Below are 27,529 nucleotides of genomic sequence, written 5' to 3' on the forward strand. Positions count from 1 at the left end.
GTCAGTTCCAAGGCTTGTGGGAATGTAAGGCCTTTTGGAAATATGGCCGTACCATAGACACAAATCTATTTTAAAAAAATTCAGTGATGGTGCAATAACATTTCCAATAACATCTACTACTATCAAGGGAAAACATGAAATTACTTGTAAAATTACTTTAACACCTGTTTTAGATCAATACAAATTAAACTCACAGACTTACTCCAAGTCACGTTTCAAGTCACTCCAAAGTCATCTCCAGTGTGCAGTTTGAGCCCCATTTCACAGGTGTTTGGTCACCATATAAGACATGTCACATTTTTTTTTTAATTTTCACACAGTGACTTCTGTTTACAAGTCAAGCAAACAGCTTTGAAAATCTATTAAATTAGCGGTAATTCTGCTCTTTGGCTGCATAGCTCAGTATGGCCCACATCTGTGAGATTCCAAATGTTCCAACTTGCAAAAGTCTTCCAAAGAAGTGCTTAACGATGTGGTCTTTACCATGGTTGTGATTCAGTTATTAGGAATTTCGTGTGTACTTCATCATCTGTCATGTCGCATACTCCTCACAAAATCCATCCAGTTTTTCTGGTTTCAATATTTTTCATAATCAGAAAAACAGATTCAGCTTTGCCCCCCTTAATTGTGCTCTAGAAAGAGAGCTTTATTTAAAAACAGACTCACATTTTTTCAAAATAATTTTAAGAAATGTTTAAAGTTTTATACGTAATCTTTTTTTCTGGCGTTAAAAACCACCTTTCTACCTAGAAAAATGTTAAATGCGCGAGCCATACTGCCCCAGTTTACGTGAGACTTTGCTTTGTGATAAACCCCAGAATAGTCCGAATTTTGACACTGAAAAAGCTTTCTGGTGACATTTTTGGTATTCCTACAAACATGAGCTGACACGCAAGCTTTCAAGTGGTCTGTGTTTTCTCAGAATTGGAGGGGAAATGAAGCGATGTGTCATTCGTAGAAGCCTGTGGTCTCCTGTTTGCTGCAGCCTCTTCACAGAAAGGGTTCGTTGGTACTTGATGATGAAGAGAACAACCTCTATTTTTAAAAGACATCGCCTTTTTTTTTTTTGTATTCCCTTAAAGACGGAACATTTTAGGGGTTTCTTAATTGGATGACGTTTATTCACAGTTGATGCAGAAACACTTGCTGTGAGTCATGAGGTCTGGTGGACTTTTAAGATGGAAATATTGATTGGAAGTAATTGGATCGACGCTTCTACGTAAATCCAAAGCCAAATCATTTACGTGAATCACGAACTGAACTGCCCTACCAGATTGCTTGCTGTTGACTTAGTCCCAACTGCCCCCTTAGAGGGTGTCTGCGGGTGAAAAATGGGCAAATCTTTACGGGCAATGCCTAGTTTATGTAGGCATCCTATGGGCATTTACGTATCACCTGTTGGTGCGACATTCACGGTCATTAAGTAGCCAGTACTCGTACTGCACTAATGACTTAAGTGTGGCATAAAGGCACCTTACAACATTATCGGCTGTACGTCATGAGTGCATGAGGGCAACTTACATTACCCTTACAAATACTTCACGATACACCTACCGCACATACGACGATGGTATGTTCCATTTTCACGACGTCTCTCAAGGTGGCAGTACGAGTCTCAAGAGACCTGCAAAACACACTTGTGCACCCTTTAAGATGCAGACACTCCTCTCTACGATCCTCCATGAGCCTGGACAACCCAAAAACTTGCTTCACCGTACAACCCCTCATACTGGTGCATGTGACTAAGGATTTACAGGATCCTGGTGAAAATGGGATTCTGGCTGTTGGTAACTGGTAAACAGAGAAAGAAAAGGAAAGACAGTAGTGTAGGACTTCAAGTATTTGACAGAAAAACTACAGAGCCAGTCAATGTGATGGAAAGAATAAAAATGATCTACTGTGTGTTCAGATGAAAAGGGAGCAAGGCTTAAAGACTGGGAGCATATTTAAGGTTTCGTCGTGGTGTGGATAGAAAGAGGAACAGAGATAGTCTTTGCTAAGAATGTCCAAAAAAGTGAAGAGAATGTCAGATAGTGATGAGTCTGAAGCTGAAAGGCGAAGTTGTTATATTGAATGTCAAGATAAGAGCAAGAGAAAAAGGAGAAATTCTGGAGGGAGATGGATGAGAAGATCCAGGGGAATTCTGGAAGAAAGAGGGTGATGATTGAAGAAGATTTGAATGGAGATGTGAATGAGGGCAACAGAGGTGATGAAGAAGTTTGGAGAAATGCAGGACAGATAAAAGAATAAAAAATACCATGGGGGAAGGTTGTAACGGTTGCAAGGTTGTAAAATTTGACAGAGAAGATCTAATGCTTTAAAGATAGCACTTTTATTGCACCTTCAGTTCTGACGTTGCAGAAAATATCAACTGAGGGTCTTTAAAGTCCGCCTTTGATCTAAAGCGCTCCCAGTGGTCATTTGATTATGATTGTACTGTTTTTATCCTTAATCAAGAAAACCTGTGTCATTTGTCTAAGACATAGTTTCTGCTGAGCAGCAGGAGTTCATTAAAAATTCACAGTTAAGATGTGGGCGGGACAGTTGGCATGGAACTACCCTCTTGTTTACACATTCTCCTACTAGTTTACAGCCCCTCACATACCCCAGCCTAATATTACCACTGCAACAAAAAAAGGCGAGCAATCCAGTATTCAATGTCCAAAACTGATCCAATATCCATATCCGTTTTGATCCGGATTACAGCTCAGACGCGGAAAACCAAGATCTTTATGATCTTTATGGATCTAGTGTCTGTAATTTTCTTCATATTTGTCCTCGAAAACACATTTTCTTTCTTTTATGGGAGTGTTTTTTCTTTAAATCCAAAATAATGGGAACGACATTTCTGGAGACTGTGATGGACTGGAGAACTGTCTTGCCTTAGTACCCCCGCTTTGCCCGACAGTAGCTGGCCCCAGCACTCCATCCATGTGTCCATTCGTCCAATCATTTTCTTAACCCACTATATCCTATTTGAGGGTCACGGGGTTGCTGGAGCCTGTCCCTGTTGGGCGAAGGCAGAGTACACCCTAGTCAGGTTGTCAATCTGTCTGCGACCGACAGATTGACTTCAGAAACCAATTAACCTATGAAGCACGGTGGGATGAAGTCTGGAGAAAACCAACACAGACAGAACATGGTTCTAGACCGGAGAAAGGTAGTTTGCCCTCTCAGGGTGGGTGGGGTGCCCCTGCCCCAGGTGGAGGACTTTACCAATCTTGGGGGCTTGTTCACAACGGAGACAGCCGGATTGGTACCGGTCCGTTGTGGTGATAGAGAGTTGAGCCAGAAAGCAAAGCTCTCGATTTACCGGTCGATCTTGGCTCCAATACTCACCTCTTTAAATAACTTATGAAGAAAAGGGACAAATGTTGACATTAGTCTCACTAATTCCACTGTAAACCCAACAATTACCTGAGTAATCAGGACGGATGGGCATCCTGATTTTACGTCACCTTTGGGCTTCTGACACAAGCTGAAAACGGATGTGTGCGTTTAGTCTCATTTATGCAGAAATCCAGGTTTATTAGACAACAAAAACAAATTCGAGTCACAAGGAACTACTCCTAAAAATAAAATAAAAAGCCTCTGGGCACCTGAGCAGTTTGTAAACACCAAGTGGAAAATATCCTGTTGCAACGGCTAAAACAGAAACCCAAGAAAGGAAAGCTCACGTAGTTTAAATGAAAGATGTTTTTTAGAGTGGCAGCCACACGACGCAGCCTCTCACAGAAAAGATTTGCTTTGTTTTCTTCCTGCACGTGTCGTAGATTCAAACAAAACAGCCGCTAAAGCCCTTCGCTCTTATCTCCCCGTAGACCTTCTACGCCGCTCTTATCTGTCATCAGTTTTTTCCGCATCAACTGCGCTTCTACAAAAGCGGCAGACAGGAAGTTGTACTCGTACGTCTCAGACGGAGCTCGCTGGAGGCGTCCAAACCTGATCCTGTTCACCAAAAACAAAAACCACACAAGCGGATGTCATCGTTAAAGAAAAATATTTATTGGAATCGTATAAAAATAACTTTCTAACACAATTTACAATTCTAATTTGAGTGAGTGGAAAAAAACAACAACATTCACACAACGGCGTAACACCAGCCACCATCAGTAGATGTTTATGTACATGAAAATGGAAGTGTTTCTGTGAATTATTTACACTTTATTTACACGGCATAGACCAACGTACGCCTGCTCTTGTGAAATTTTCCATCCATAAATATGAAAAGAAAGAATATAATCAAACTTGCATTTCCTCTTAAATAAATCGTGGGCCCTTCGCTGGCTGTGGGACACACAGCCAAAAATGCTTTCATAAATAAATAAATAAACACTGCGACCCAAAAAAAAATTAAACAAAAATCCTTTAAGATGGAAGATGAGTCACAGCATTGATAATAAATATCTTTCTCATTTACAGTTTTTTTCTTCCCACTAGAGTTGAAGCGGAGGATGGAGCAGAGGCGCGCCGGTATGCCGACGTTTGCATTGTTCGGTGCGTTTCGGCGGATGCCGGCGTGGAACGGAAGAAGCGCGACGGGTGGAGGAGGGGTGTGGACGCAGGATTGAGGTAAGTCCAGTGTTTCCTGTTGTGGATGACTTGGCTGCTACCAGGAGGTTGTGTGGTTGCTAATGGCGACGGGAGTAGTGGTGGTGGTGGAAGTAGTGATTGTAAAACTGGCACAGGCTTCACTGATCTAGGCCCATGAGAGGAAAAAACTAAAACTGACAGCAACAAATATAAAGCCTTGTAAGGAAGCAAAAAGGTTCCTTTGCCTTTTTGATTTCTCAGGTTCAAGTATCATCAGGCCCCCCTTCCCCCCCCCCATCTCTAAGAAGGCACTTTCTCCAGAACGAGCAGCTCCTCTGTGACAAACGCCTGTAAATCTTGCATCTCCTGCCTTTGGGAATCAGGAGGAAGAAGTGCAGGGCGCTGCAGCCAGAGGAGTCCTTACTGCCCGGGAGCTGTTGAGCAGGACGACCAGTGTTCAACCCGGTCCCACAGGAGGACGGCGTGGAGCGGCCCCTCAGGGCGAGGCGCCTCCTGGTTGGGCGGCGACGCAGTCTCGGCTATTAGTCCTTCAGACAGTGTTCAGTCCAGAACAGTGCGAACGGCCATCACCGCGCCACGCCCACGGGGGGTGGCGTGAAGGAGCTGGGCTCGTGGCTGATGCTGTGCAGTCGGATCTCCGTGGTCGTCTTCTCCGTCTGCGCCGTGGACACCCCCGAAGAGGCGGTGCTCTGCATCCACGAGTGGTTGATGACGTCCTCGAAGGACGGCCGGTCAGTCGGTCGCAGACTCAGACACCATTTGATGAGGTGCTGGCATTCTGGAGGAGTAGAGGGGGAAGCGTCGTGTTAGTCCACAGCGCCGGCGATGCAGACGTGCCGGCGGGGTGAGCAGGGGTGAACTCACCTGTAGAGATTCTCCTCCGAAACAGAACCTGACCCCGGGTGATCTCCTCGTCGTGCTCGAATGGGATGTCCCCACACACCATGTCATATAGCAGGATACCCAGAGACCACACAGTGGCAGAGCGCCCCTGGTAGCGGTGATACTTGATCCACTCAGGTGGACTGTACACTCGTGTACCTGTGGAAAAGAAAATATAAAAAAATCTTTAAACGCTGCAATAGATCCAATAAGGTGTAAATAAAAGCCTTGCAGGTGTGGTTGCATAACTGTCAGCTGAGGCTCAGGAGCTCTGACAGCCCGTGTTTGCAAGAGAGGGAGGCGCGCGCGTGGGAGGGGAGCAGACATGTGACTTTGTTTACAAACTTTGGGTTGTAAAAATACCACTTCCGTCCGCCAGGGGGCGGAAAACCTTTGAGGTTTTGTTTGTAACTGACTCGGAGGAATTTCTGTTACGTGAGCCTGAAAGTCACGCGCACTTATCCTAAAACATAAAAAATATATATATTTATATATAAATAAATTTACCGTCAAAGTCCGTGTAGATGGTGTCTTTCAGCAGAGCCCCGGAGCCGAAGTCGATGAGCTTCATCTCCCCGGTGCGGAGGTCAATGAGGATGTTCTCGTCCTTGATGTCCCGGTGCACCACGCCGCAGCTGTGGCAGTGGCGCACGGCCTCCAGCACCTGGCGGAAGAAGCTCCGCGCCAGCTCCTCCGGTAAGGCCCCCCTCTCGGTGATGAAGTCGAACAGATCCTTGACGTTCTCGGGTCTCTCCATGACGATGATGAAGCTGTCCGGCCGCTCGAACCAGTCTAGCATCTTGATGACGCCGCGGAAGCCCGTCCCGACCTTCTTCAGCAGAACTATCTCCATCGGAACCCGCGCGCCGCTCGGCTGAAAACACCAAAATCCACCATAAATGCTCCGTTTTTTTTAACGTTAAATTCAGATACATTTGCGCTCATGTTTAGTTTCTTACCAGTTCTCCCCACTCGGAGACCCTGTCCCTGGCTACGTGCTTAACAGCGACCTGTAACCGGCAGAAAAAACAACGTTTTAACTCCCGAACACTGACTGAATTTTCGCAGCAGGAGTCAGGGAAATGTGGCGCGTGCTCACCGGAACTCCGTCGGAAATCCTCGTGCCGGCGTAGACGGTCCCGAAGCCGCCGCTTCCCAGCACCGCGCCGACCTGGTACAGCTTCTCGAACGGCTCCTTCTCCTTCACTGCAAAAAAGACACGGAGCCGGTAAATCCCAGAGATAAAGAAAAGCGGGAAGAAAAGAGCCCAGTTTCGGGGGGGAAAGAGGCGCTACAGTGAGCCGGAGCTGCCGGCCACTGCAGTCCTCCATGACAGCGCGGAGGGCGGCTAACCTTGATGAACCTGGAGCTGGATCTTCGCCGGCATGTCTGCGGCCAGAGAATTCAGCTTGGACAGCAGCATTTCTGGAATAATAATCCACCACGGACCGGCTGGAGCTGGGACTTTGTTTTGTTTTAATCCAGAGGCGGGCTGCGACTCTCCCGTGAGCTGGAGGGCTGAAAGTCCACGTTGCAGCGACAAAAATGCGGCAGGAATCCTTTCATCCAGAGGGGAGGACAATCCGCCTGAGCTCCGGGGTAGGGGGGAACACAGGGACCAAATCCCGCAGTGCGGAGCTCCAAAAAACAAAATATAGTCGCAATATTTGTAAACAAACGAGTAAAAATAATTTATATACACAGTTTTAAATTAAAAGAGTTGAGGCATTGGCCAGACGCTGGCTCCTGAAAGGAGATCCGAGGGGGGCAGGATTCTTATATGAGTCGTAGCAAAGGATGAGTGACGTCAATGGGATCTCCGCCCCTCTCGGTCCTCTCCGCCAATGGGGTTGAAGGATTGAGTTCCAAACGCCCGTCAATCACAAAATAAAAATACAGACAGCCTCTTAACCGGCCGGCCCAGACAGACGTGGCGGGAATCAAAACGCGCCAAAAACCAGACTAAACCATTATTAGGAACTCAGACAGACGCTGCTTCCACAGGAGAAATAATTATATATAAAAAAATACATGAGTGCTTTTCATCTGGAGAACCAAAAAGGAAAAAAAATACTTATTTTTATGACCATATTTGATAAAAACAAATGAGCACTTACTTATTTATTTTGTTTATATTTATAATATTTTTGGTGATTGGACACAGACATAGCAGTTAATCAATGCGGTTGTTTTAACAGGCCGACCATTTACCTGATTATCTTCCCATTAAAAGCGCAGTTTATCAGTCTGGAGCTCTGTTAACTGACAATGTCCCCTCCACTGGCTGCGCATCAAAGCGGCGCGAGGGGCGGGCGCGCGGGAGGGTTTGGGGCGGGGGGGAGGGGGGCTCGCATTCCTCTCATTCTTTCAAATTGGGTGGCCGCGTTTGCAGCCGTTCACAGGATGTGGGAAACTGGAGATAAAAAGAGTCCCATTTACTCCTCCAAACACCCCCCCCCCTCTCTCTCTCTGCTCCTCCACTCCTCCGCCCTCCTTTTTTCCCGCGCCTGTTATTGTCTGAATGACATGTGCTTTTTTTTTTTCTTCAAAAAAACCCGCTCAACTTGCATTTCGTTTTCCTTTGAAATTCCAAGGCATCCCTTCAACCGTCATAACAGAGATTTATTGGAAAACAGATTTAAAACCAACTCAAGTCATGAAGCACTTCAAATCTCACGTAGCTTCACTAACAGTTTTGTCTTTCTTGCATTGTGACTCAATCCCATTACACTGTAGTGAATTATAACAGTGTAAGCAGCAATCGTTGCAGAGGCAGGCTCATAAAGTTCATGCACATCCACGGCCACGTTAAACCATGTTCCTTGACCTCTGACCTTCATGAGGGGCTTCTCCTCGAGTCGGTGACATTTGAAGTGACCTTCAGCTTTTGCAAACTCATCTAAAGGGGAAAACTGTCCAGGCTGCACCCCGACTTCGCCAAACGACCACGACCCCTCCCAGGATGAAACCAGCGTGGATGAATGGATGGATCGAATGGAAATGATTGATTAAACAGGGCCCTTTCTTAAAAAAAATAAAATAAAATCCCATTAGAAAGTTCTGAAATCTGTACAAATAATAAAAAAAGTATTAGGAATATATTGGGTGGTTATGTGTGTTGGGTGTGGTGGCAGGCAGAAAAGTGAATTTAGAATTGTCTCTTTTTTCCCCTTTTTCTTTAGGATCTGACATAAGGGCAGTAATTTTGGATTTTTTTTCCTCTCTCTGCTCCTTTCCAGTCATGAAGATGTATGGATGTGTTTTGTGCAAAGAATATGTTAAAGTAATGTGCTACTCTTCATGAAAGGAACAAAAAAAAAAAACAGAAAAGAAGAAAAACTCTAATGCTGCGTTCACACCAAACGAGAGTCCTGTGCCGAATTTGCAACGTTTGCCTCTCTTTCTTCTAAAAGAGAGGCATTTTTCTCATGATGGAGGCAGCGTATAAAGAAAAATTAAGCTTAAAAATGCATTTCTGATTGTTTTTTTATTCAAATTGTTGTGATTAAGGAGCAAACAAAAAAAAGCTGTTTAAAAAAGCTTGTAGTTGTTACACACAAGCCACAAGCTCTCTGCTCTGCTCCATTCCGATGCATCCACTTACAGACAAAAAGATCCATGGACGTCTTTGTTTTCCTCACTTGAGCTGGAATCTGGATCTAAGTGGGTTAAATAACGCATATAAGACATGCATGGGAGTTTTTCTCACAGGCCAGCCTGCATAACTGGGTGGAAAGTCACACAAGTTTGTCCATACTTGCGATCGGGACGCTCAGGGCGAATTCCTTTGCTGCTTATGAAGCGTTTGAAATGAGGACAACTTGCAAATGAGGGGCTGCCCCGCTCACGTCCCCATTAAGCTATCACAGTTACGAAAACTCCCCAATATTTATGTTTTTTCCCCCTCATCTATACACTCTAAAGTAATGCCAGAGAAAAACTCTCCCACTTTTGTGGTATTTTCCCTCTAAAATCGGAAGGTAATGCCAGAATGCCTGCACAAAGGTGTGGTTGTGTGTGGATGTGTGTGTGGGTGCTAGCACAACTGCAGAGCTCTTGATTACTTTTTAATTTCAAAGCTGCTGTCTGCACAGCATGATCTCTTCTGAGACAAAGAGGCTTCTTGCTGTTTCAGATTTAGATCAGGGATGATCTGACCAATGAGCTCAGACTCACTTAATCCTATTTTGTTTAATAACTTAACTTCCTTATGCTCAATAATCCCACCACTTTGCTCGGTGCATGTGCAGGTATTGCATTCAAATGTGGTGCAATCCCTATTTTAGGAGTGTAGCTGCAGAGTGGATCTTTATTCACGGTCCAGGGAGCCGGGAATGACGTGGAAACGCACGCCAGCATGTGAGCGCATCTTTTTGCGGGCAGCAGAAATGCTTGCATGCACGATCAGCAGGGCTCAAATGACAGCCACCCAGTTCAGTCTGTCAGAGGGGCGTATTATTAGTCCGTGGCCAGCTGCTCACACCAATATCTGGAAGTCTTAGTTTCCCCCTGAGGGATGAGCTGTCGCTTCTTACAGTAAAGAAGGACATCCCAGATCTGCCCCCTGCATGCGACGTATTTTTAAAAATTTTTTTCTTCTTTCCTTTATGTAAGGCTTTTGCTATCACACTGAAGTTCAGGAGTCCATGAGGGGAAGCAGCACTGCAGCTGCAGAGCTGGTTTACAGATGAAATAACCACGCATTATGAATGACTTCCTCTTTCTGGAGAATTAGAAACTATGACCAGAGAGAAGTTTCAAAACAACAACATTGTAATCTCTCTAGAAAAATCCTCAGTCTTCAGAATTTTGGCTTTTTGAAAACATAAATAATTTGTATTTTTGGTTCATATTTTGATGAGAATTTTATTTTCCTAATGCTATTTTCTTTAACAAACAAGGTCATTCTGCAGAAACTGTCCTAGAAAACATTTTATTTTGGCACAATTATAATTAAAATACCACTGGGAACACTTTAAATATAGTTTAAAAGATGATTGGAGTGAATATTTAAGATGCAAATGTCCCTAATATTTGCTAAAACTCATCATTTTCTTATGCGGCACAAAATGATGTCAACTTTGACCCCGAAAGCCGGTTCAGCGCTGCGTCCCTCACTGGCGCTGCAAGGGGGAAACATCCCATGAACTCACTTATCTCCCTGACCTGTAGGCAGATCCTTGGCCTGACACTCCACCCGCACCCTTCATCAGAAATTTATGACATTTCCTGTGTCACACATTAACTGCACTCACATTGTCCTCCCACATTGTGATTCACTTTCCCTCCCGCGTGGCCTGTCCTTCTCCTTTCTGACTCACTCATCGAGGTAAAAGGTCCTGCCACCTGTCTGCTCCTTCAACACTTGCGTGTCCATCACTCAGGACGGCCAGCGAATCACGGCTTCAGCTGCCGCGGCGGATCCCACCTGCTGTCACTCTGCAGGGGGATGCGAAAATAATTATGGGGGGGGGGCAAGCAAGTGTGGAAATAACAAGCTCTGAGATATGCTATTTGTTTGCACAGGACTCCACTACTGCAGTAAGTCGGTGCAAATTAAAGACAAGCGAACAAATGTTTGTGTTGCGTTTACTTTAATTCCTCCGTTTTTGTTTCAGTCTTTTAGATTAATGTATTTTTTTTAGATTAAAGCTTTAATGAACCAAATGTGCAGTTAGAGTTCTGTGAACCTTTTCAACTCAGTGACTATAAAATGGTGTTGAGGCCACTTAGTGCTGAGTCAGCGTTGCGGCTGCTGCTCGGCATGCAGCCCTGCAAAAAATGTTAAGCTTCACTTTTCCTGGATTTTTAACCTTTTTTTTTATTCCTTTCTCCCTTAGTAAGTCATCACCGGCATCCCAAGCTCATCTCGTTTGGTTCCGTAAGTGAAAACACAAAACGTGTGCAGTAATGAGCTTAAAGAGGTGTTTAGAGGTGCACAAATGTAGAAGCAATCCAACCTTTCAAAGAGGTTTTCATAACCAGAGAATGTGTTAGGCAGGCTTTTGACCTGATATTTCAACCGCTTAGTATTACCATAAGCTGCAGACTGGGTTCAACGCGGTATTTTGATACATACACACAGTATTCCTCTAAAACCCTGGCCCTGAGCACCAGCCCCTCCCAATCCACAAAAATGACTGGGTTCTCACATTGTGACATCACAAAGTGAGGAACAGCCCCTTCCAGGAAGAGTCTGCACTGCAGCACCGCCCCCAGGCTAACACACACACACACACTTTCTGCATGGATCTAAAACGGTTTCCTTTTATATGGACAATATGCACATCAATCTTTGCAAAAATTCGGATTTGTTTTCGTGGACGAGGCCTGACATGAAAGTGGGAGGTACCCACAAGAAGCGAAAGGCGGGGCCTCAGAGATCGAGTCTTCTTACTTGCGTGTAGGAAAATGAGCTGCAAAAATAACAAATATCTCATTTAAAAAATTGTTCTTTCGTGTGCAAAGGGTAATACATTATCACACATCTGGATATAGTTTGCTCTGAAAGGTCTTTTAATAGATAATGTTTTGACTAATGACTCATCTTTAAAAAATACATCTAAGTAATCCTCACACCGAGTATCTGTAACTGTAAAGCTAGCAAGAGTCAGGAGAGAGTGTAAACAGATGGTTTTCCAGAACTGGGGGTGGGCTTACTCTATGCCAACAGTCCCGCCCACAACTCAGAGGTGAATTTCTGATGAACTACTGCTGCTCTGCAGAAACTATGTCCTAGAAAATGACACAGATGTTTTTATTTTGCTGGAAAAAGTGCATAACCATCATTGGCAATATTTTGAAAATAGATCAAGAGATGATAGGAGTGGAACTTGAACCACAAATTCAGGTATGGCAGTTCACATACACAACAGCAAATATGGAGCTACCCATTCGACTCACGAGTTTCGGCAACAACTCATCAATCCTCTGAATCCTTTTTGGGGTCAATGGGCTGCTTGAGTCAATCTAGCTACTATTGGGCAAAGCTGGAATTCCGCCTAGATGAGTCACCAGTCACTTAGGGGCAATTTGGTAACACCAGTTAACCAATGAAGGGTGTTTTTAGACTGTGGGAGGAAGCAGGATCAAACTCCACACAGGAAGTTCCTAGCCGGGATTCAAACCGGGGCCTTCTCGCTGCGAGGTCAGAATGCGAACCACTGCCCCACCATGACGTAACAATCTTTTGAGGAAAGACGGGCAGTTGGTTCGTGGAAGTGGTGTGCAGAGGAGTTCCTGGTGGTGCCTTGTGCGTCCAGTCGGTGATTGACGGAGATTAGCACATAATTAGAGCGGGGTTGTAAAAGTGCCCCACGGCTCAGCAGGAGGAGCAGCCTTGCCCCCATCAGCCAAACAAAGCCTGCCCGTGTCATTTATGTTGATTGGGTTTCCAGACAATGAGGACAGAGGGGTCATGGTTTCCTCACTGCTTTGGATTTGACAGTCAGGAATTCATCTGTGAATCTTAGCTTAGCTCCAAACCTCCTCTGGAGAACTATGTAAGTTGTCACAGGTTATGACCCCAACGGCCCTCTCAACTCTGAGCTTCCTGGATTAAAATGTATGAGGCGAGCCTTGCGGTTTGCAGCTGCTCACTGTGACTCCTATACGTCACCAAAACACCTCACACACAAATAAACAAGGGCTGAAATGCGCTTCTAAATTAGCTGCGTCTGTTTTAGCTCATGCCTAAGAAGGAGGAACGACTCAGTATGTGTGTGAAGGGGAATAATGCAGGGGGGGTCTTTCAGGGAGGGTAAATTATCTTTAGAGGTCGCCATAAGGAAGAGGGAGCATTTGTGGAGTAGGGTAACCTCCAGTGTGGCCTGACCTCTCCTCAGGTAGCCCCTTACCTCCTCCTCTCCTCGGGACGTGAGAGGTCTTGACCGGCAGGGCCATGAGAAAAGCCTCCAACAGACATCAAAGTGGCTCTTTGTGGGAAAGCATCACAGTGAGTTGGTAGAGGACCCTAAAGGTCACCACAGGCCAACTTTCATGTCAGCACAGGCCTTCTCGGGGGTCAGGGGTGAGCGGCATACCTGCGCAGCGCCGCTCAGGCTGTTCTTTCAGGAAATTATCCCCACTTGTCGCAATTAGGGATTTGGTTACTACAGAGTCAATGCGAGGTTTGTTTGTAGCTTTTGTTGGGCTCGTTGAAGAGGAGCCGCTCCCATGTGTGTAAAATAAGGCGGGATGCCTTTACCGTTGCCCCTGGTTGCAACAACAGTGTTGCTGTCATTCCCTACTCGTCCACATGGGAGTTTAGATTAGAGAAAATAAAACTTCACCCCCTGTTCTGGGATTAAAAAAAAATAAATAATGAGGCTGTTGATGAATAAACCGTAAAATTAGAAACAAAAACATTATCACCTCTAGTGTGGCTGCGTGGTTTCACATTAACACCTCAACAGCAAGTCTCCAGTGACCCTGAGGCAAATCAGGTGGTCGCAATAAGATGAAGTGGTTCTGTGAAGACCCAATCAGGAACAAATGTGGGGGAGCCCTTTGAGGTCTTTAAGATCTAAAAAAGAAAACGGATCAGTGTTTTGGCTAACCAACCCAAGATGGGTCTTGTCTTCTCATTTCCATCCTGGATTTTCCCCCGCAGCAAAGCATCACTTCTTCCAGTGGTGCCGTGGCGTGTTTGAAAACCGGAAGGAGGAGTTTGAACTGATGCATATCTGAGAAGAATGTGCTGAACCAGGAAGAAGCCTGTCACCTTCCCACGGAGGGTAGTGGGAGGGATGGAGTTGTTGTGCAGCACCGGGGCTTTACACATTTATCCACGTGGGAAACAGACATGGTTGACATATTAAACTGGCGTCACGCAAACAACCCAGTGTCACCGCTAAGGAATGTTGGTGGTGGGAATGTGCTCCCTCCAAGGAGGAGCACACAGAGTCCCTCCTTTGCCCCCTCTTCAGAAGTAAGCTGTTCTCTTTTTATGTTCCAGCAACAGCTTCTGCTCACAATGACTAACACAGTAACCTCTTGGGTAAGGTTGTGGAGCATTTGAAAGATTCCAACCTCCATCCTAAATGTTACTTTTCTCATTCGGCCCCGCCCACCGACCCGCACCCACTGTTTACAGTTCATTTGCATCGTGGCTGAGAGAGTTTAGCCGTCAGTTTTTGTTGTTATCATCGGTGCCGAAGGGGGTTTTCCCACCAAACTCTTTTCATCCGGCTGAATGAAAACACCTCTGTGTTGCTGCCGGTGATGTCATGGCCCAGAAAGAGCTCAAAGCTGTTTCCCTGGGAAACCCCATATCAGGACGTCCAGACACCCCCCCCCCTCCCTCCACCCCCCGATTGTTTTAGCAGTTTGGATGGGGCTGTGAGATTTCTGATTTAGTTCCCATCCACCACCGGATGGAAAAGCTTACTCGAACCCATTGAACTCATCTTGGCTCTGCTTTTCTTGATTGCTTTTTGTGAGCCGTGCTTCACAAATTGTTTTCTAATATTTGGGCTCCTTTGTTTGCTGTTTGCACAGAAGGGAAGGAGCCTAAAAATATGGGTCTGAAGTCACTGAGACTTTTTATACTCAGCTAAAAATTCAAGCAAATACGGAACTGCTGTGTGACACACATAAGATGTTTTGGGAAGACGTTAGTAAATGGAGACAGATTCCAAGGGTGACAGAAACTCAGGAAATAGAGAAAGATATACAAATATGCTGTAGATCAGCTTTGCAGTTTTTCCTTCCAGGAAATGGCGACCGCAGGAAAGGTATTTAACACTCATGACGGCCAGAAGAAATTCATTTCAGAACCAAATATGTGGCGTGGATTAGAGCCGGGATGACACTGGAAAGAAAGGGGATGGGTAAAAACAGGTAACAGGAAGCCAATGAAACTGGATGCACCCTCTATTTTCCGGTAGGTAACTGGCAGAGGCGTAATGGGAACCTGGGCTGTATGTGCAGAAGCTTAAGCAGGACATAAAAGGTAAAGCCCTTTAACCAGTCAACAGAGTAAAACACAGAAAACACTTTTGATTTCAGACTTTCATCACAGCACTTGGTTTCTCTAACTTATTTAAGACTCTTTGTCCTAATTGGTAACTTATGTTCACCTCTTGCCACATCCTTTCGTGGGTCGCCACAGTGAATTTGCTGTCACTGTTTTCTCACAGGTGGTTGGCAGGGATTTTTACGAAACGACCCTGATTTTATTCGAGCTGGGGACCAGCACAGGGAGACTCAGATTTAGGCCGAATCCAAATTCATCCCCCACCCCTCTGGCTCCTCCCCATTGCTCCCTAATGACAGATCGTTCAAACGCAATGCAGTATTTTATTTTTTATGAATTATCCCATTTTTCATCCTCAGAATACAGTGGATTCAGAAAAAGTCTTCTTGAAATGTTTATATATTTATTATATATTTGTTTTTACTTTGGTTAGTAGGTGACATCATATGTGCCATTTAAAATAAGAGAAAAAAGTAATTAGCATGTGTCCAAATTGCGTTAAAATCCAGGGGACTAGATATACTAAGTTGGATTGTTAAAGAAAACAAAAACAAACATTTAATGTCTGTTTTTTGACCAAAGACACAACTTAAAAAAGTTTGCATGCAACATGTTGTCCTCAGGAGTTCTCATTTCTATGCTGTAGATTCAGAATATTCAGTTTAAATGGAATTTAGTCTCATAATTACAATATAAATCTTTAATTAAGCTACCATTCAAATTTAAAATGTAAAATTTGTGCTCTTTTTCAGCTTCCCTAAACGATCCCACTGGAGTGAATTTACCTTTGAAAGACTGAAGGTTTGTGGGAGGAAGCCTGTGGAGTCATCCGGGCCTGCAGTCCCTCAGGGGGGAAAAGGTGGGAAAACAAGTCTCTACTCCTCTCTTCTTTCCCTCCTCTGTGTGTGTGTTGATGAAAGGCATTATCATAGGATGAGCGCATATTTAGCATTCTTCACAAATGATGTTGGCTCCACGCTAAAAATGATTAAAGAAGCCATCCCTTCGAGGAACCCTACAAATAACCAGATCTGTCTAATTAGCATCTGAGCTCCAGGAACATGTTGTCCCGTTCTTTTTGTCTGCAGTAGATGTTCACGCTGGATCACATCATGCAGCGTTCTGAGAGAAGCACACTTTGACATTTTTAACAAACATAGCCAGCAGTGTTCGAAAGCACTGCTGCGCTTGTAAAGCCTTTTTTTAAACTTTCTTTGTTGATCAAGCGGTAGTTAAAAGTTTGAGATGCAGCTTTTAGCGTCTGCTTTCATGCAAAAGCGCACCTTCAGTTGTGTTCAAATAGCTGTTAAGACATCAGATTGTCGTTCTGTAGTATGTGTGTCGCAAAGCAGAAGAGGATGACGAATCAAGTATCACATAGGAAAAAACAAGGCTGAGAGTCTGAATAGGAACTTCAAACAGAATTGAATGTTTTACGTTACAGTTTTTGTCTAAAATAACTTTTTATACAGCAGGTAAAGAAAATTCTTTGGATTTTTCTTGTGTAAAAGCATGTGCAGAAAAACGATCTTAATGCAGATGCATAGGAGTGGGTAAATACTATATTATTTTGTATTTGATGATCAGATAAATTGCAATTTAAAGACTTTTAGCAGTTTTTTTTCTTCTTTTTTTTGTTGCATGTATTTTTTTGGGTAAACACTTCCCTGTAAAATAGGGGTTCTATATCATCCCCTCCTAAACCTGTAGTGTTAAATCAAATCTAGGTGTGAACTTTTTCACATTCTTGGTCTAATAATCCACTTAGGAGACATAAAAACTGTCCAGAAGCAGTTATGTCTGACTAAACACATGGTGCTCTTGTTAGGACCCAAATGTGAGAGACAGAGGGAAATCTGTTTGAAACCTTCAATATTAACCATTATGTATACTTTATAGAAAAGAATAACAACCTAAAGAACTAGACTAAAACACAGAAAAGAAAAACGTTATGAAACTAAAATTTAAACATAAAAAAGTGACAAAAGTGAAAAAAGAGGGTGAATAAATGGCTACTGTGATAAATAAAAACATGGTGCTATGAGGATGAGTCACGGATACTCATCCTCATAGCAGCTCAAAACGGAAGATATTGAACGTTTCCACCAACAATTTTAAATATGTTTTTGTTTGACATATCATTTCAGTGGACTAGCACAAGGAACAAGGTTGCTAACTTTAGGCAATCTGGGTCCTAAACCAGCAGCTGTTGTGTTTCCAGGCCGCGTGACCTTCTGAAACCAAAACAAATGAACTTGTAAACTTTTTTGGTATTTGTTGCCCATTTAAGATGAGTTAGTGAGTCTGGCCTTGTCTGAAAGACTTCTAACAGTCTGGACCACACTGTGAATGGCCCTCAGACAAAGGATGGAAAAGTCTAGAACCAATGTCCAGCCTCAGTCACATGCACCCACGTGCACAGGCTCGACCCGTATGAGCTTTTGTGGGTTGTCCGGGTCCATGGAGGGTAGTGGAGAGCAGCGTTTCCCAAGTGGAGCGCAGTTCCCTTAAAGCTCATTCGGCCACTTCAATGGACGTCATGAAAATGGACATACCATTGTTGTGCGTGTGGTAAGTGTATCATGAAGCACTCGTAAGGATAACGGATGATAACACACACTTATGATGTACGGGTGATGCTGTCGCACCCTTCCTTTTTCCTTTTTCTCCCGTCTTCCATTTAGAAGGAGTTTTCCTCTCCATCACCGTCATTTATGTGCTCAGTACAGAAATGACCATAAAAACTCTTAGATGTATGCAGTTGATTTCTTAGGCTATTCATTTAATAGACAATTTGGCGTTTTTATACAAATCTGGATTAAACTGAAATCTAGAAAAATGTATTTATTTTTGCTAGATGTTTGCAGATTTCTAGTAAAACATCTCTGATGAACGGGCACCTCATAAATTGGTATTCAAATGAGATTGATTTCCTTTTTCATCATCCTGGATCAAGCTTAACAGCCATTTGTGTTTATGTGTTTGCAACTGAACCCAAATTTTATTTGCTTTTATGACGCTCATAAATATATTTTTAAGTACAGATATGATTACATTTCCCTTTTGTTTCTTGGTTTTGTTAACCAAAACGGGAAAGTTGTAATCACAGTAACAGTTGTGTCTTTCTGTCTCTTGTTGTGTGAAACAATCCTGGCCTGGAAGATGACCTTTTGATAATGTCAGAGCAGCTGTCAGCTTTCCTCTGCAGATGAGCGTCTGCCTTAAGAATATTGACAAATCAAACAGAAGCTGCGTAAATCCGAACTCTGAACGACACACACGGATGTGTAACTTTCCTGTCCCACTCGTCCCACCCCTGCTGTGGCCGCATGTGCGCAGGGAACCCTTCTATAAACAGCAGCCTCGGATGTGAAGGGAACGTGGGAGAGGCGCAGCCTGGAGTCCCAGCCTTTGTTTACACTCTGCGGTCCTGACGTCAGTGATGAGCCAATGGCCCACTGGATCAACAGTGGACATAAGGGAGAGCCGTGTTTGCCTACCTGGGAAAATTTCTGTGCCAGGAAAGATGATGGCTGTATCTTTGGTAAACAAAAGAGGAAGGAGAGAGGAGGAAGAAAAGAAAAAGCAAGACAGGAAAAAGTTTTTTTAATAGAAGAAATCTGCTGAACGTTCTCTCTAAACTGGCAGCACCTGAAGGCCTTCTGACGTGAAGCAGCTCTGAAACTTCAATGTCAGTTAGTTTGTCTCGCTTCCTGACATTTATCTGTATTTCCCATCCATCACTCCAGTTTGAGTGATGGCCTGCTATGACGAATGTGACATTTGGTTTGGTCCGAGGTGCGTCATCAATGGTGCATGCCCAAAACAAAGTTCTCCTGCATCCTGGTGGATTAGGAGTGTTTTATGCCAGTAAAGGTTCACCTAACCCAGGTGCTCCACACCTCTCTTGTTACAGAGGAACACAGCACAGCCAGATTCCACGCATTTCATGCCATGTGCACTGTCATGCCAGAGGGGTGTGAGGGTAAGCCTACGCTGCAGGCAAAAGAGGAACGCCCAAACTCCGGTAACACTCAAGCAACAAACGTCTCCTCTTGGTTTGACCTGCTTTGACAGTTTCAGGAATCAGATTATCTGTCTTCTTGCATAAGTTCCAATAGGTAAAAACTGAAATCCTGGAGGGACGGCAATCCACAGATGTCCCACGTATGTTTTGTCACTCAAACTGAGAAAACAAGATGCTCACAGACCTGCAGAACGAGAACTCTCACACATGGGCTGCCCTGTCAGAAACTGATCATGTAAAAACAGAAATATTCTTTAAAACTCTGATGGTTCCAAAAATGCAACCATAGGACACTTTAGGTAAAACGTAAAGGAACATTGGTGTTTCCACCAGTGGGAACTCTTTACTGAAGCTGTCTAATGATTTAAAAGTGAAAATGAACTAGTCATGTGGGATTTACTGAATCAGATTTTGTTTTTAATAACTTCCATTGTTGTCTGAATACAATAAAACCGGTTAGTATTCTGTTTTTTTTAAACCTGCTTTCTTCCCATGCAGGGACACAGGGTTGCTGGAGCCTATCCACATACTATATAAGTGGAGTACATCCTGCACAGTTTGCCAGTACATAACAACACAGAGAGACAAACACACTCCCATTCGCACCTCAGGGACAATTTAGAGACACCAAATAACCTATGAAGCGTGCTTTTGTACTGTGGGAGGAAAAAGGAGTACTGGGAAAACATGCAAAGTCCACACAGAAAAGACCCAGAAGGGATTCGATGTGGATTGCCCTTAATTTTGTTCATTTTCCTTTCGTGTCACTGACTGACAGACAAGACGCTAACATCTGATGTGAATATCAGAGCAAGAATGGTTAATCTGAGCGACTGAGTCACAACTGTTTATTTCTCTATAGAAGTCTTTGGGATTTTGGCTTCTTGGAGCCGGCTGGTACTTCCTGTTTGGAACGCCAGGGGGGAGGGGCCACTCAGTCCAGTTTTCATAATCCGTCAGTGGTTCTCATCGTGTATCTGTCTGTGACCTCGATGAAGGTTTGTTCCTGTGACCTGATGTTCTTTTAAAAAAGTCTAAATCTTGAAACACAGATCACATTGTTCAGAACAGCATGTCACTCTGAAGCAGACACAAGGGAGGCTCAGAGTGTTCTGCGCGAGCATTTCAGTGACGTTACACTTGAGCTCTGAGGTGAAATATCGCTGCACCTGCGACCAGCTGAAATTAAAAATGGAGTCAGTCTTAATGGCAGCTGCCATGAATGACAGTTTTACGGTGGCCACCGCCATTGCAGCAAAAAAAAGCAAGATAAAAAGGTGCAGGCCTTACCAGAAGACTGAACCACACTCCACTTGCTACTCTGCGGACAGAATTTATTAGAATGACCATGAAACTAAAAAAATTAACAAGGCTAAACCTTTTTGATGTGTTGCTCAGTATGAACGTTTTTCTGTACTTCCTCGTAGATTTGATGGGAGCAATTGCGGTTTCCCGGCATCTGACCAAACCTTGAACCACATCACCAGCATCTTGCCAGTGCCAGCAACTCCTGGTGGGGATGAGCATGAAACCCTCTTTGGAGGACTACAACATCAGATTGGTCTAAGAGCTTCTTTGCAGTGGGAATCAGCTATTGAGAACTACATCGCCCTAAAAAACATGGCTGGTCTGTAAAACCTTTAGGGAAGTATTTGCATTGTAACTAAACCAGGGCATCCCAAAACCAGCAGGAAGCATACTCTCAAGAGCTGGATTTGGGCACCCAGAACTAAAGTAATACAACCTTTTTATGTATGATATTAGCTATATGTCATTTTCCTCTCTCCTATCATTTCACGTGTCAAAAAAAGTTTTCTATGTCTGAAAGAAACCGAACAAAAATGTCTGTAGTCCAGTATTTTTTATTACAGAAAGTATTATATAAAAAATGTTGCAGTTTTTCAAAGTGTAACAGAAAGTATAACAAATATAGTAGCCCTGAAATATAACTGGGTGTGGCAACATTAACTTTTACAAAAAAAAATTCATTTGTCTAAAAGCACCCAAAGCCAGGGGAATTCTTGATTGATTCCAAAGTCCATGTTGGCTTTACAGGCTCTATAGGAGTCCAAAAGAGGAATCTTTAAAATGTTGGCACAGGTATTCGCCGTTGGTAATCTTTATGTTGAGGAAGACATGAAGTGAAGGCGTGTCAGAGGACTCATACCAGATGGAGGAACACGTGGCACACCTGCAGAAAAAAAACATCAACAGCTCCTTCAAGGTCATCCTCTAAAAGTAGATAGAAAAAAATTGACAATACAAACCACCCATATTAAAATTTAGAATGATAATAAGATGAGTTTTATCGTGTTTTACGCTTTTATGATACTATTTCACATTTTCACAAATCAGGTAAAAGTTTCACAAATGAGAAACCGTGTTTAATTTATTCTTTACTATCTAAATTTAATCCAGGTTTGAGCAGTTCAGGTCCAGCGGTTTTTCAGTACCTGGTCTGAGGTGGACTCAGTGCATAAAATGCCTTAAAAATCATCCTATTTCACATCTTCACAAATCAGAAACTGTGTTTAATGTACTCTTTAGAACCAAATGAATAATATAATCCAGGTTTAAGCAGTCAGGGTCCTGTGGTTTTTTGAACAGGACCCTGTTTTAGCTGATTATAGTCCAAAAAATGCAGTGGAATGTTCCTTTAGTGCCCTCGCAAAGCGCAAGAGGCGGTAGACGCAAATGCTGAATCACGTTCCGCGTGAAACTCAGCTTGATTAGTGGTCTTTCTGTACACTGGACTGGCTGTGTCTGCGCGTTAGCCGAAGTTAACAATAACCAGAATAAAACTTAGGGCTACCTCTGGCCAAACCAGATAACATCAAAATTACACATAGTAACATTTAACACCAACATTTTCAGTTACTTCACTTTCTCGTTCAGTTTCCGATTCAAAGCCAACCCACTTCTGGTGTACATTCTGTAAACTGACTCCAGATCTGTTGTGGCGTCACTTTCGTGGTGATGTCACTTCCGCTAAGGCTTTCCTTTTATTTGCAGCCGTTTTCCAAAAAATAATAAAAAAAGAAAAAAAGAAAAAAATATTTGCAGCCGTTCTCCTAGATGCATCGCTTTTTTATGTTTGCATTTAAAGTTTTTTTTTTGCATCGCTTTTTTTTCTTTTTTGCTGTGATGCCGGTTATTGTTTGCAGCATTTATTTTTTATTCGCATTTCTTCTTTTTTATTTGATTTCATTTTCATTTTGTTTGCAGTTGCTTTTTTTTTTTGCTGTGATGGCGGTTCTCGGCCACTGTACAGTTTAGCTCAAGACTACCTAATGTTGAAGCAAAAGCAGATGGAAGAATAGGTACTTGCTGAAATCCTGTTCTGTAAAAGCGGACATTTTAAAGTGGCGTAAGATCTGATAATGCAGAAGTCGAACAGAAATACCCCGCTGAAGGAGGGAAAGCAGTTTGTCCTCTTTGTGTTGGTTGACCCGTGCACTGACCGAAGACCTGACATTAAAGCCACACGTGCTGGTTCTGAGTCTCCACCTCCGATCCGTGTTCTTTGACAACAAAGCTCTACTTTAACCTTCAGAATTTTTCTAAAACTGAAAACCGTTTGCATTTTCAGCTCATTCCTCAGTAATTTTCTGATGTTTAAACCAACAGTTCATAATTTTTATCAGCTCAATAAGGTTTGAACTAGTAAGAGATTTACAAAAAAAATTATTTGATTTAATTTGACCTTAACAGTCTAAACAAGTAGCATGATATTAGAGGATTAATCTTCATCTGACCCTTCAATTCTCTCCCTGAGATGATCTCTCGCTGTTGTGTTTACTCGGCCGAACACTAAAGTGTTTTCGACGCATTTTTCCCTGACACCGTGTGAAGCGGTCTCTGACGGGCTCCCTGACTCAGTCCCCCCGTCCCTGACATAAGCAGATTTTTGTTCTGGGCCGGTGGACTTGGTACACCTGTTTCAAGTCTTTGTTTTCCCAGAAGCCAGGATTTCTGTGGTCAAAACAAAAATAAGAACAGGTTTAAGTTGTAGAGTCACCTTAAACAGTTACAGGAACTACCTTCACTACCTATCCCTTAAGTGGTTCCCAGAAACTCTCTGTTCTCAGGTGTGACTTTGCAAAAGACTCAATTTTATGTCAGGTCTTCAAATCTTTATGCAAAAAATGCAAACCTTGTCAAACGTTTTTTTTGTTAAAAACGTGAAAAGCAAAACAAATGAAAAGCAAAAATGAAAATTAAAACTGTAAAATTAAATACATTTGGATCTGCAATGACATGATTCAAACTCAAAAGAGTGGAATGAACGCTTTAAATGATAAACAATTTACTGTCATGGTGCCTCTTTCAGCTTTCCTCCCCCTCCCCTCTCTGCTTAGCTCCTGATGATTCCCAGCTGTGTCCACTCACCTCATCACCGACCAGACCTATTTAAGCAGATCCGGAACCAGCATTCATCGCCAGTTCGTTGCTCCTGATGGTGCACAACGTGGTTTCTCTTCTAGTTTAGTCCAATTGTTCATGTTCACATCCAACTTTTGTATTGCCTCGCCTTCAGGACATTCTGACCACGAGTGGACACCTGAGTCACCGGATTACCTGAGCCACAGAACCTCTCGGAACACCAAGAACCTCCAGCCTCGCCACGAACCAACTCCGACCACCAGCCTCGCCTCGAGCCGTAACTACCTCAAGCTTCTTCCAGCAACTTCACCCGCTGCTCTCCAGCCTCCAGCCACATCAAGATCTCAAGCAACTCTGAATATCATTAAAACTTGACTTACCAACGTCTTCACCTTGTGTTTTCCTTCTGGGTTCCAGCGCCTGGGTCTGCCTCGCCTAGCTTGCCATGACATTTAAAACAAATGTTTATTGCCAAGCTGCTTTTAACTCGGTCTCAGTTTATGGCTTCCTCTTATGTTGCATGACTTAAATTGCTTCATATATTACGTGCAAATCATTCCAGGCATTTCTAAGGTCTGAGTTTGTTTCCAAGGTAGTTAACAACATGCCAATCAATGGAAGTTTCCAAATGAAGACAGCTGAACCGATGGCTGTTTTAGTAAACTGGTGCTTTTCCTGTAAAACGTTTTTCTCAAACATTTCCTTTGCTGAATCGGTTTGGAAACATTTCATCCAAACCCATCTCTCTTGACTTCATGACACGAGATTGAGGGGCAGCAAAAAGAATGTGAACGCTCAGGCTGTTTTATTAGTGATGTTCTGCAGGTATTTGGGGAAAGAGATTTATTGTGAAAAGTGATTTTCACAGTCTTTGGGACAATTAGCACCTTGATATTCAATCTTCTCCATCTTGGCGCTTGCTCTGGGGGCTGAGCTTGACCTCTGACCTCTCTGCGAGGGAGTGTGAGCAAACAGATCCTCTCATTCATAGGGGATTGTTAGAGAATCTCGGCGAAATAACAAGAATTGGGATGTTTCTTCAAGGAAAGGAAGCATTTCTCCTGGGCAAGCCCTTTTTGATTGTCTCCATAGTGGGTCATGACTCTAAACGTGTTGTGGGCCAATTATCAGAGGGATGGCGTCATGGTAATATGCTTTAATGAACAGGACTCTGCGTTAGAGAACATATCATGGATGTTGGATAAGAGGGTCAGGGAGTGCGACAATCTCCAATTTTTATTGACCACTCACAGATTTTGCTCTTTTAAGAATTTTTATTCGGTTTCCTTTCCCTTTTGGAAAAATTATATAACCTTCATCATTCACTGTGAAGTCAAGATCAACCTGTTTCACACGAGAGACAAATTAGTTAACATTTTCAAGATGTCTCAGTTTGAGTCAAATGTCAGTTTCGATTTTGTTCACTCGTGAAAATGACAGAAAACAAACCTGACAATGTAAACGGTGACTAATGTAAAAGGTGTGAGCTGTAACCTGAAGAGCAACTTCTTTTACATCCATTCAATCAAATAGACATGTAAGAAAATGGAACAGATACGTCAAAAACCAAAGGTAAAGTTACTAGGGATGCCATAATTCTCTGTTCAATCCCTCAACAACAGCCGGCGACACTTTAAAGTTCCACTCTGATCATCTTTTGATCTATTTTTAAAGCGTTCCTTGTGGTCTCTTAATTAGGATGAAGCATTTTTTGTCAAAATTCAAATACCTGTGCCGTTTTCTAGGACATATTTTCTGCAGAAGTTCATTAGAAATTCGTTTCAGAGTTGAGGGCAGGACGGTTGGAGCAGAAGTTAGCTTCTGCTGATTTCCCATCATCCTGTTGTTTACATGCTCTCCCACTAGCTTCTATCCCCTCACAACCCCAACATTAGCAGCACAACAAAAATATGGAGCAGCTCTCCTGCTGCACAGCCAGATTCCAGCTCAGACGAGGACAATGAGTAGGGAGACTTTGGCTCGCCCATCTCAGTTGCTGCATCACAAATGGGAGCTTTTATTTTCATCTGCTCCTGATTCACCACGATTTGAATAAAGAAATACTCAGAAAAATCAAATATGTCCTATACGTCATGAGAAAAAAGCTACAACATGTTAAAAACACTATTTTTATTGGAGTAGGTCTTCAAATAGTTAATGTTCTTCAACTGTTGACACGATTAACATGAATTGGCTGATTTTGACGCGGAGAAAAGTAGTTCTTCCTATAAACTTTGCACAACCATGCAACACCGGAAAAAAGAGAAATGCTGCATATCAGCCCAAAGCCGCTTTTCCCCGCTTCAGATTTTGCTGAAATTACATTAAATGCATCAACGGTTGAAGAGTTACGGTAGTTGAAAAAATGTCAAGACTGGAGTTAAAGCTCCGGTTTTTTGTGTACGTTTTTCCTCTCGGCTTTTATAAATGTGACTGTAAGTTTTATGCTGACCACATCTAACGTTTGGTTTTAGGCCGTAAGCAGCTTACTGTGAACTTTGCACATTAGTTTAATAGTTAACAGGATCATTAAGGTTTAAATTCTTTTAAATGTATGAGTATTGGATTCGTTATCTTGTAATAATTAGTTTATTCTATGATCTTTATACCTTTCTTTGTCAATATATAAATTGGTGAAGTGTTTCGTCTGCATGTTGATCCGTTTCTTAAAACTGGAAATCATGTTAAAAGTGGATAATAAATAAAGTGACACGGGATTAAGAATATATTTGCTGCTTTGTAAATTTAGAAAACTCTTTATAACAAAACTCTTCTAGAATCAAAAAAAAGCTTTATTGTCATTGTACTATTTACATGCCCAGAAATTTTTTTTTAACCCTTTCACGCTTGGAATTCGTTCCAGTTTTTAAAGATATTCTTTTTCTTTTCTTTTCTTTTCAAGTTGATTCTAAATTTCTGCAGAAGTCCTGGATTAAATGGCACATTTCAAATTAATGATGTTAAGTAATAAATCCCAAACGGTTGAGCTGTAGCAACTATACTTACGTTCGCAATTTCAAACAGCTAAAAGTTGAGGTTTACCTTTTTAGACTGTTGTCATTTTGATTTTAGACTTTTTTTTATTAAACTTATTCTTGATAACAGAAAACATTGGAATGATTAGCAGCTTTTATGGACTATGACTTCAATTTTTAAGTTCCTCTGAGCATTTTTCCCTTGTTTTTGTCAGTTAAACTGTCATTCTCCCAAAATAACCTCTCAATTCTTCTGTGGGGTTTAACTGATGAGAAGGTGGAAAATAAATGAAATCAAAATGGTTCCTTTAGGAGCCACATCACTTCACCTGTGATGATCACCTTCAGTGACATGCGGGCCACCCACAGACAAACTCTGCAAAGGAAAATGCATTGAGTGAGTAAACAAAGCTGACATATTTAAACACATGCACATGCAGTCACACCTCTGTCCTGCAGATACAGTTACATGGCCCAGCAGTGCAGGAATGCAGGCAATTGTTCTTTGGGCCATTTAGCAACAATGGAAGATCACAGACAGTTAGCACCACAATGCCTCCATGCTGATCTGAGCAAAAGATTGAGTTCTGCTGGCTGCTCTGCCGCCTGCTGAGCCCTTTTTGGGAATTAGGTCGCTTGTGCAACTCCTCAATTAAGGATTCCAGTGACGATCCTTAAAAATAATGGCAGTGCCAAAAGACCACTTTGGGCTGACTAAACTTAAAAAAAGTA

General features: G+C 42.9%; 1 protein-coding gene and 2 long non-coding RNA genes across 3 annotated transcripts; 1 reads left to right on the forward strand and 2 right to left on the reverse strand.

The window, feature by feature from the left end:
- Nucleotides 1-3,981: 3,981 nt before the first annotated feature.
- LOC101157054 (serine/threonine-protein kinase pim-1) lies at nt 3,982-7,195 on the reverse strand. The gene is made up of 6 exons (XM_011476764.3): nt 6,790-7,195; nt 6,536-6,642; nt 6,396-6,446; nt 5,944-6,310; nt 5,419-5,595; nt 3,982-5,332 (listed from the first exon to the last, which is right to left on the reverse strand). The coding sequence occupies exons 1-6, from the start codon at nt 6,857-6,859 to the stop codon at nt 5,121-5,123; spliced, it is 984 nt and encodes a 327-aa protein (XP_011475066.1). The 5' UTR covers nt 6,860-7,195; the 3' UTR covers nt 3,982-5,120.
- Nucleotides 7,196-10,405: 3,210 nt separating this feature from the next.
- Nucleotides 10,406-24,210, forward strand: LOC105354318. The gene is made up of 6 exons (XR_908963.3): nt 10,406-10,977; nt 11,277-11,317; nt 16,165-16,271; nt 19,329-20,437; nt 20,867-23,898; nt 23,977-24,210. It is a non-coding gene; the product is annotated as an uncharacterized LOC105354318 (long non-coding RNA).
- On the reverse strand, nt 21,284-27,393 carry LOC105354317. Its single transcript, XR_908962.3, has 2 exons — nt 24,203-27,393; nt 21,284-21,630 (listed from the first exon to the last, which is right to left on the reverse strand). It is a non-coding gene; the product is annotated as an uncharacterized LOC105354317 (long non-coding RNA).
- Between the last annotated feature and the right edge of the window lie 136 nt (nt 27,394-27,529).

This window comes from Oryzias latipes, chromosome 7, assembly GCF_002234675.1.
Source record: "Oryzias latipes chromosome 7, ASM223467v1".
In the NCBI taxonomy this organism is placed as follows: Eukaryota; Metazoa; Chordata; class Actinopteri; order Beloniformes; family Adrianichthyidae; genus Oryzias; species Oryzias latipes.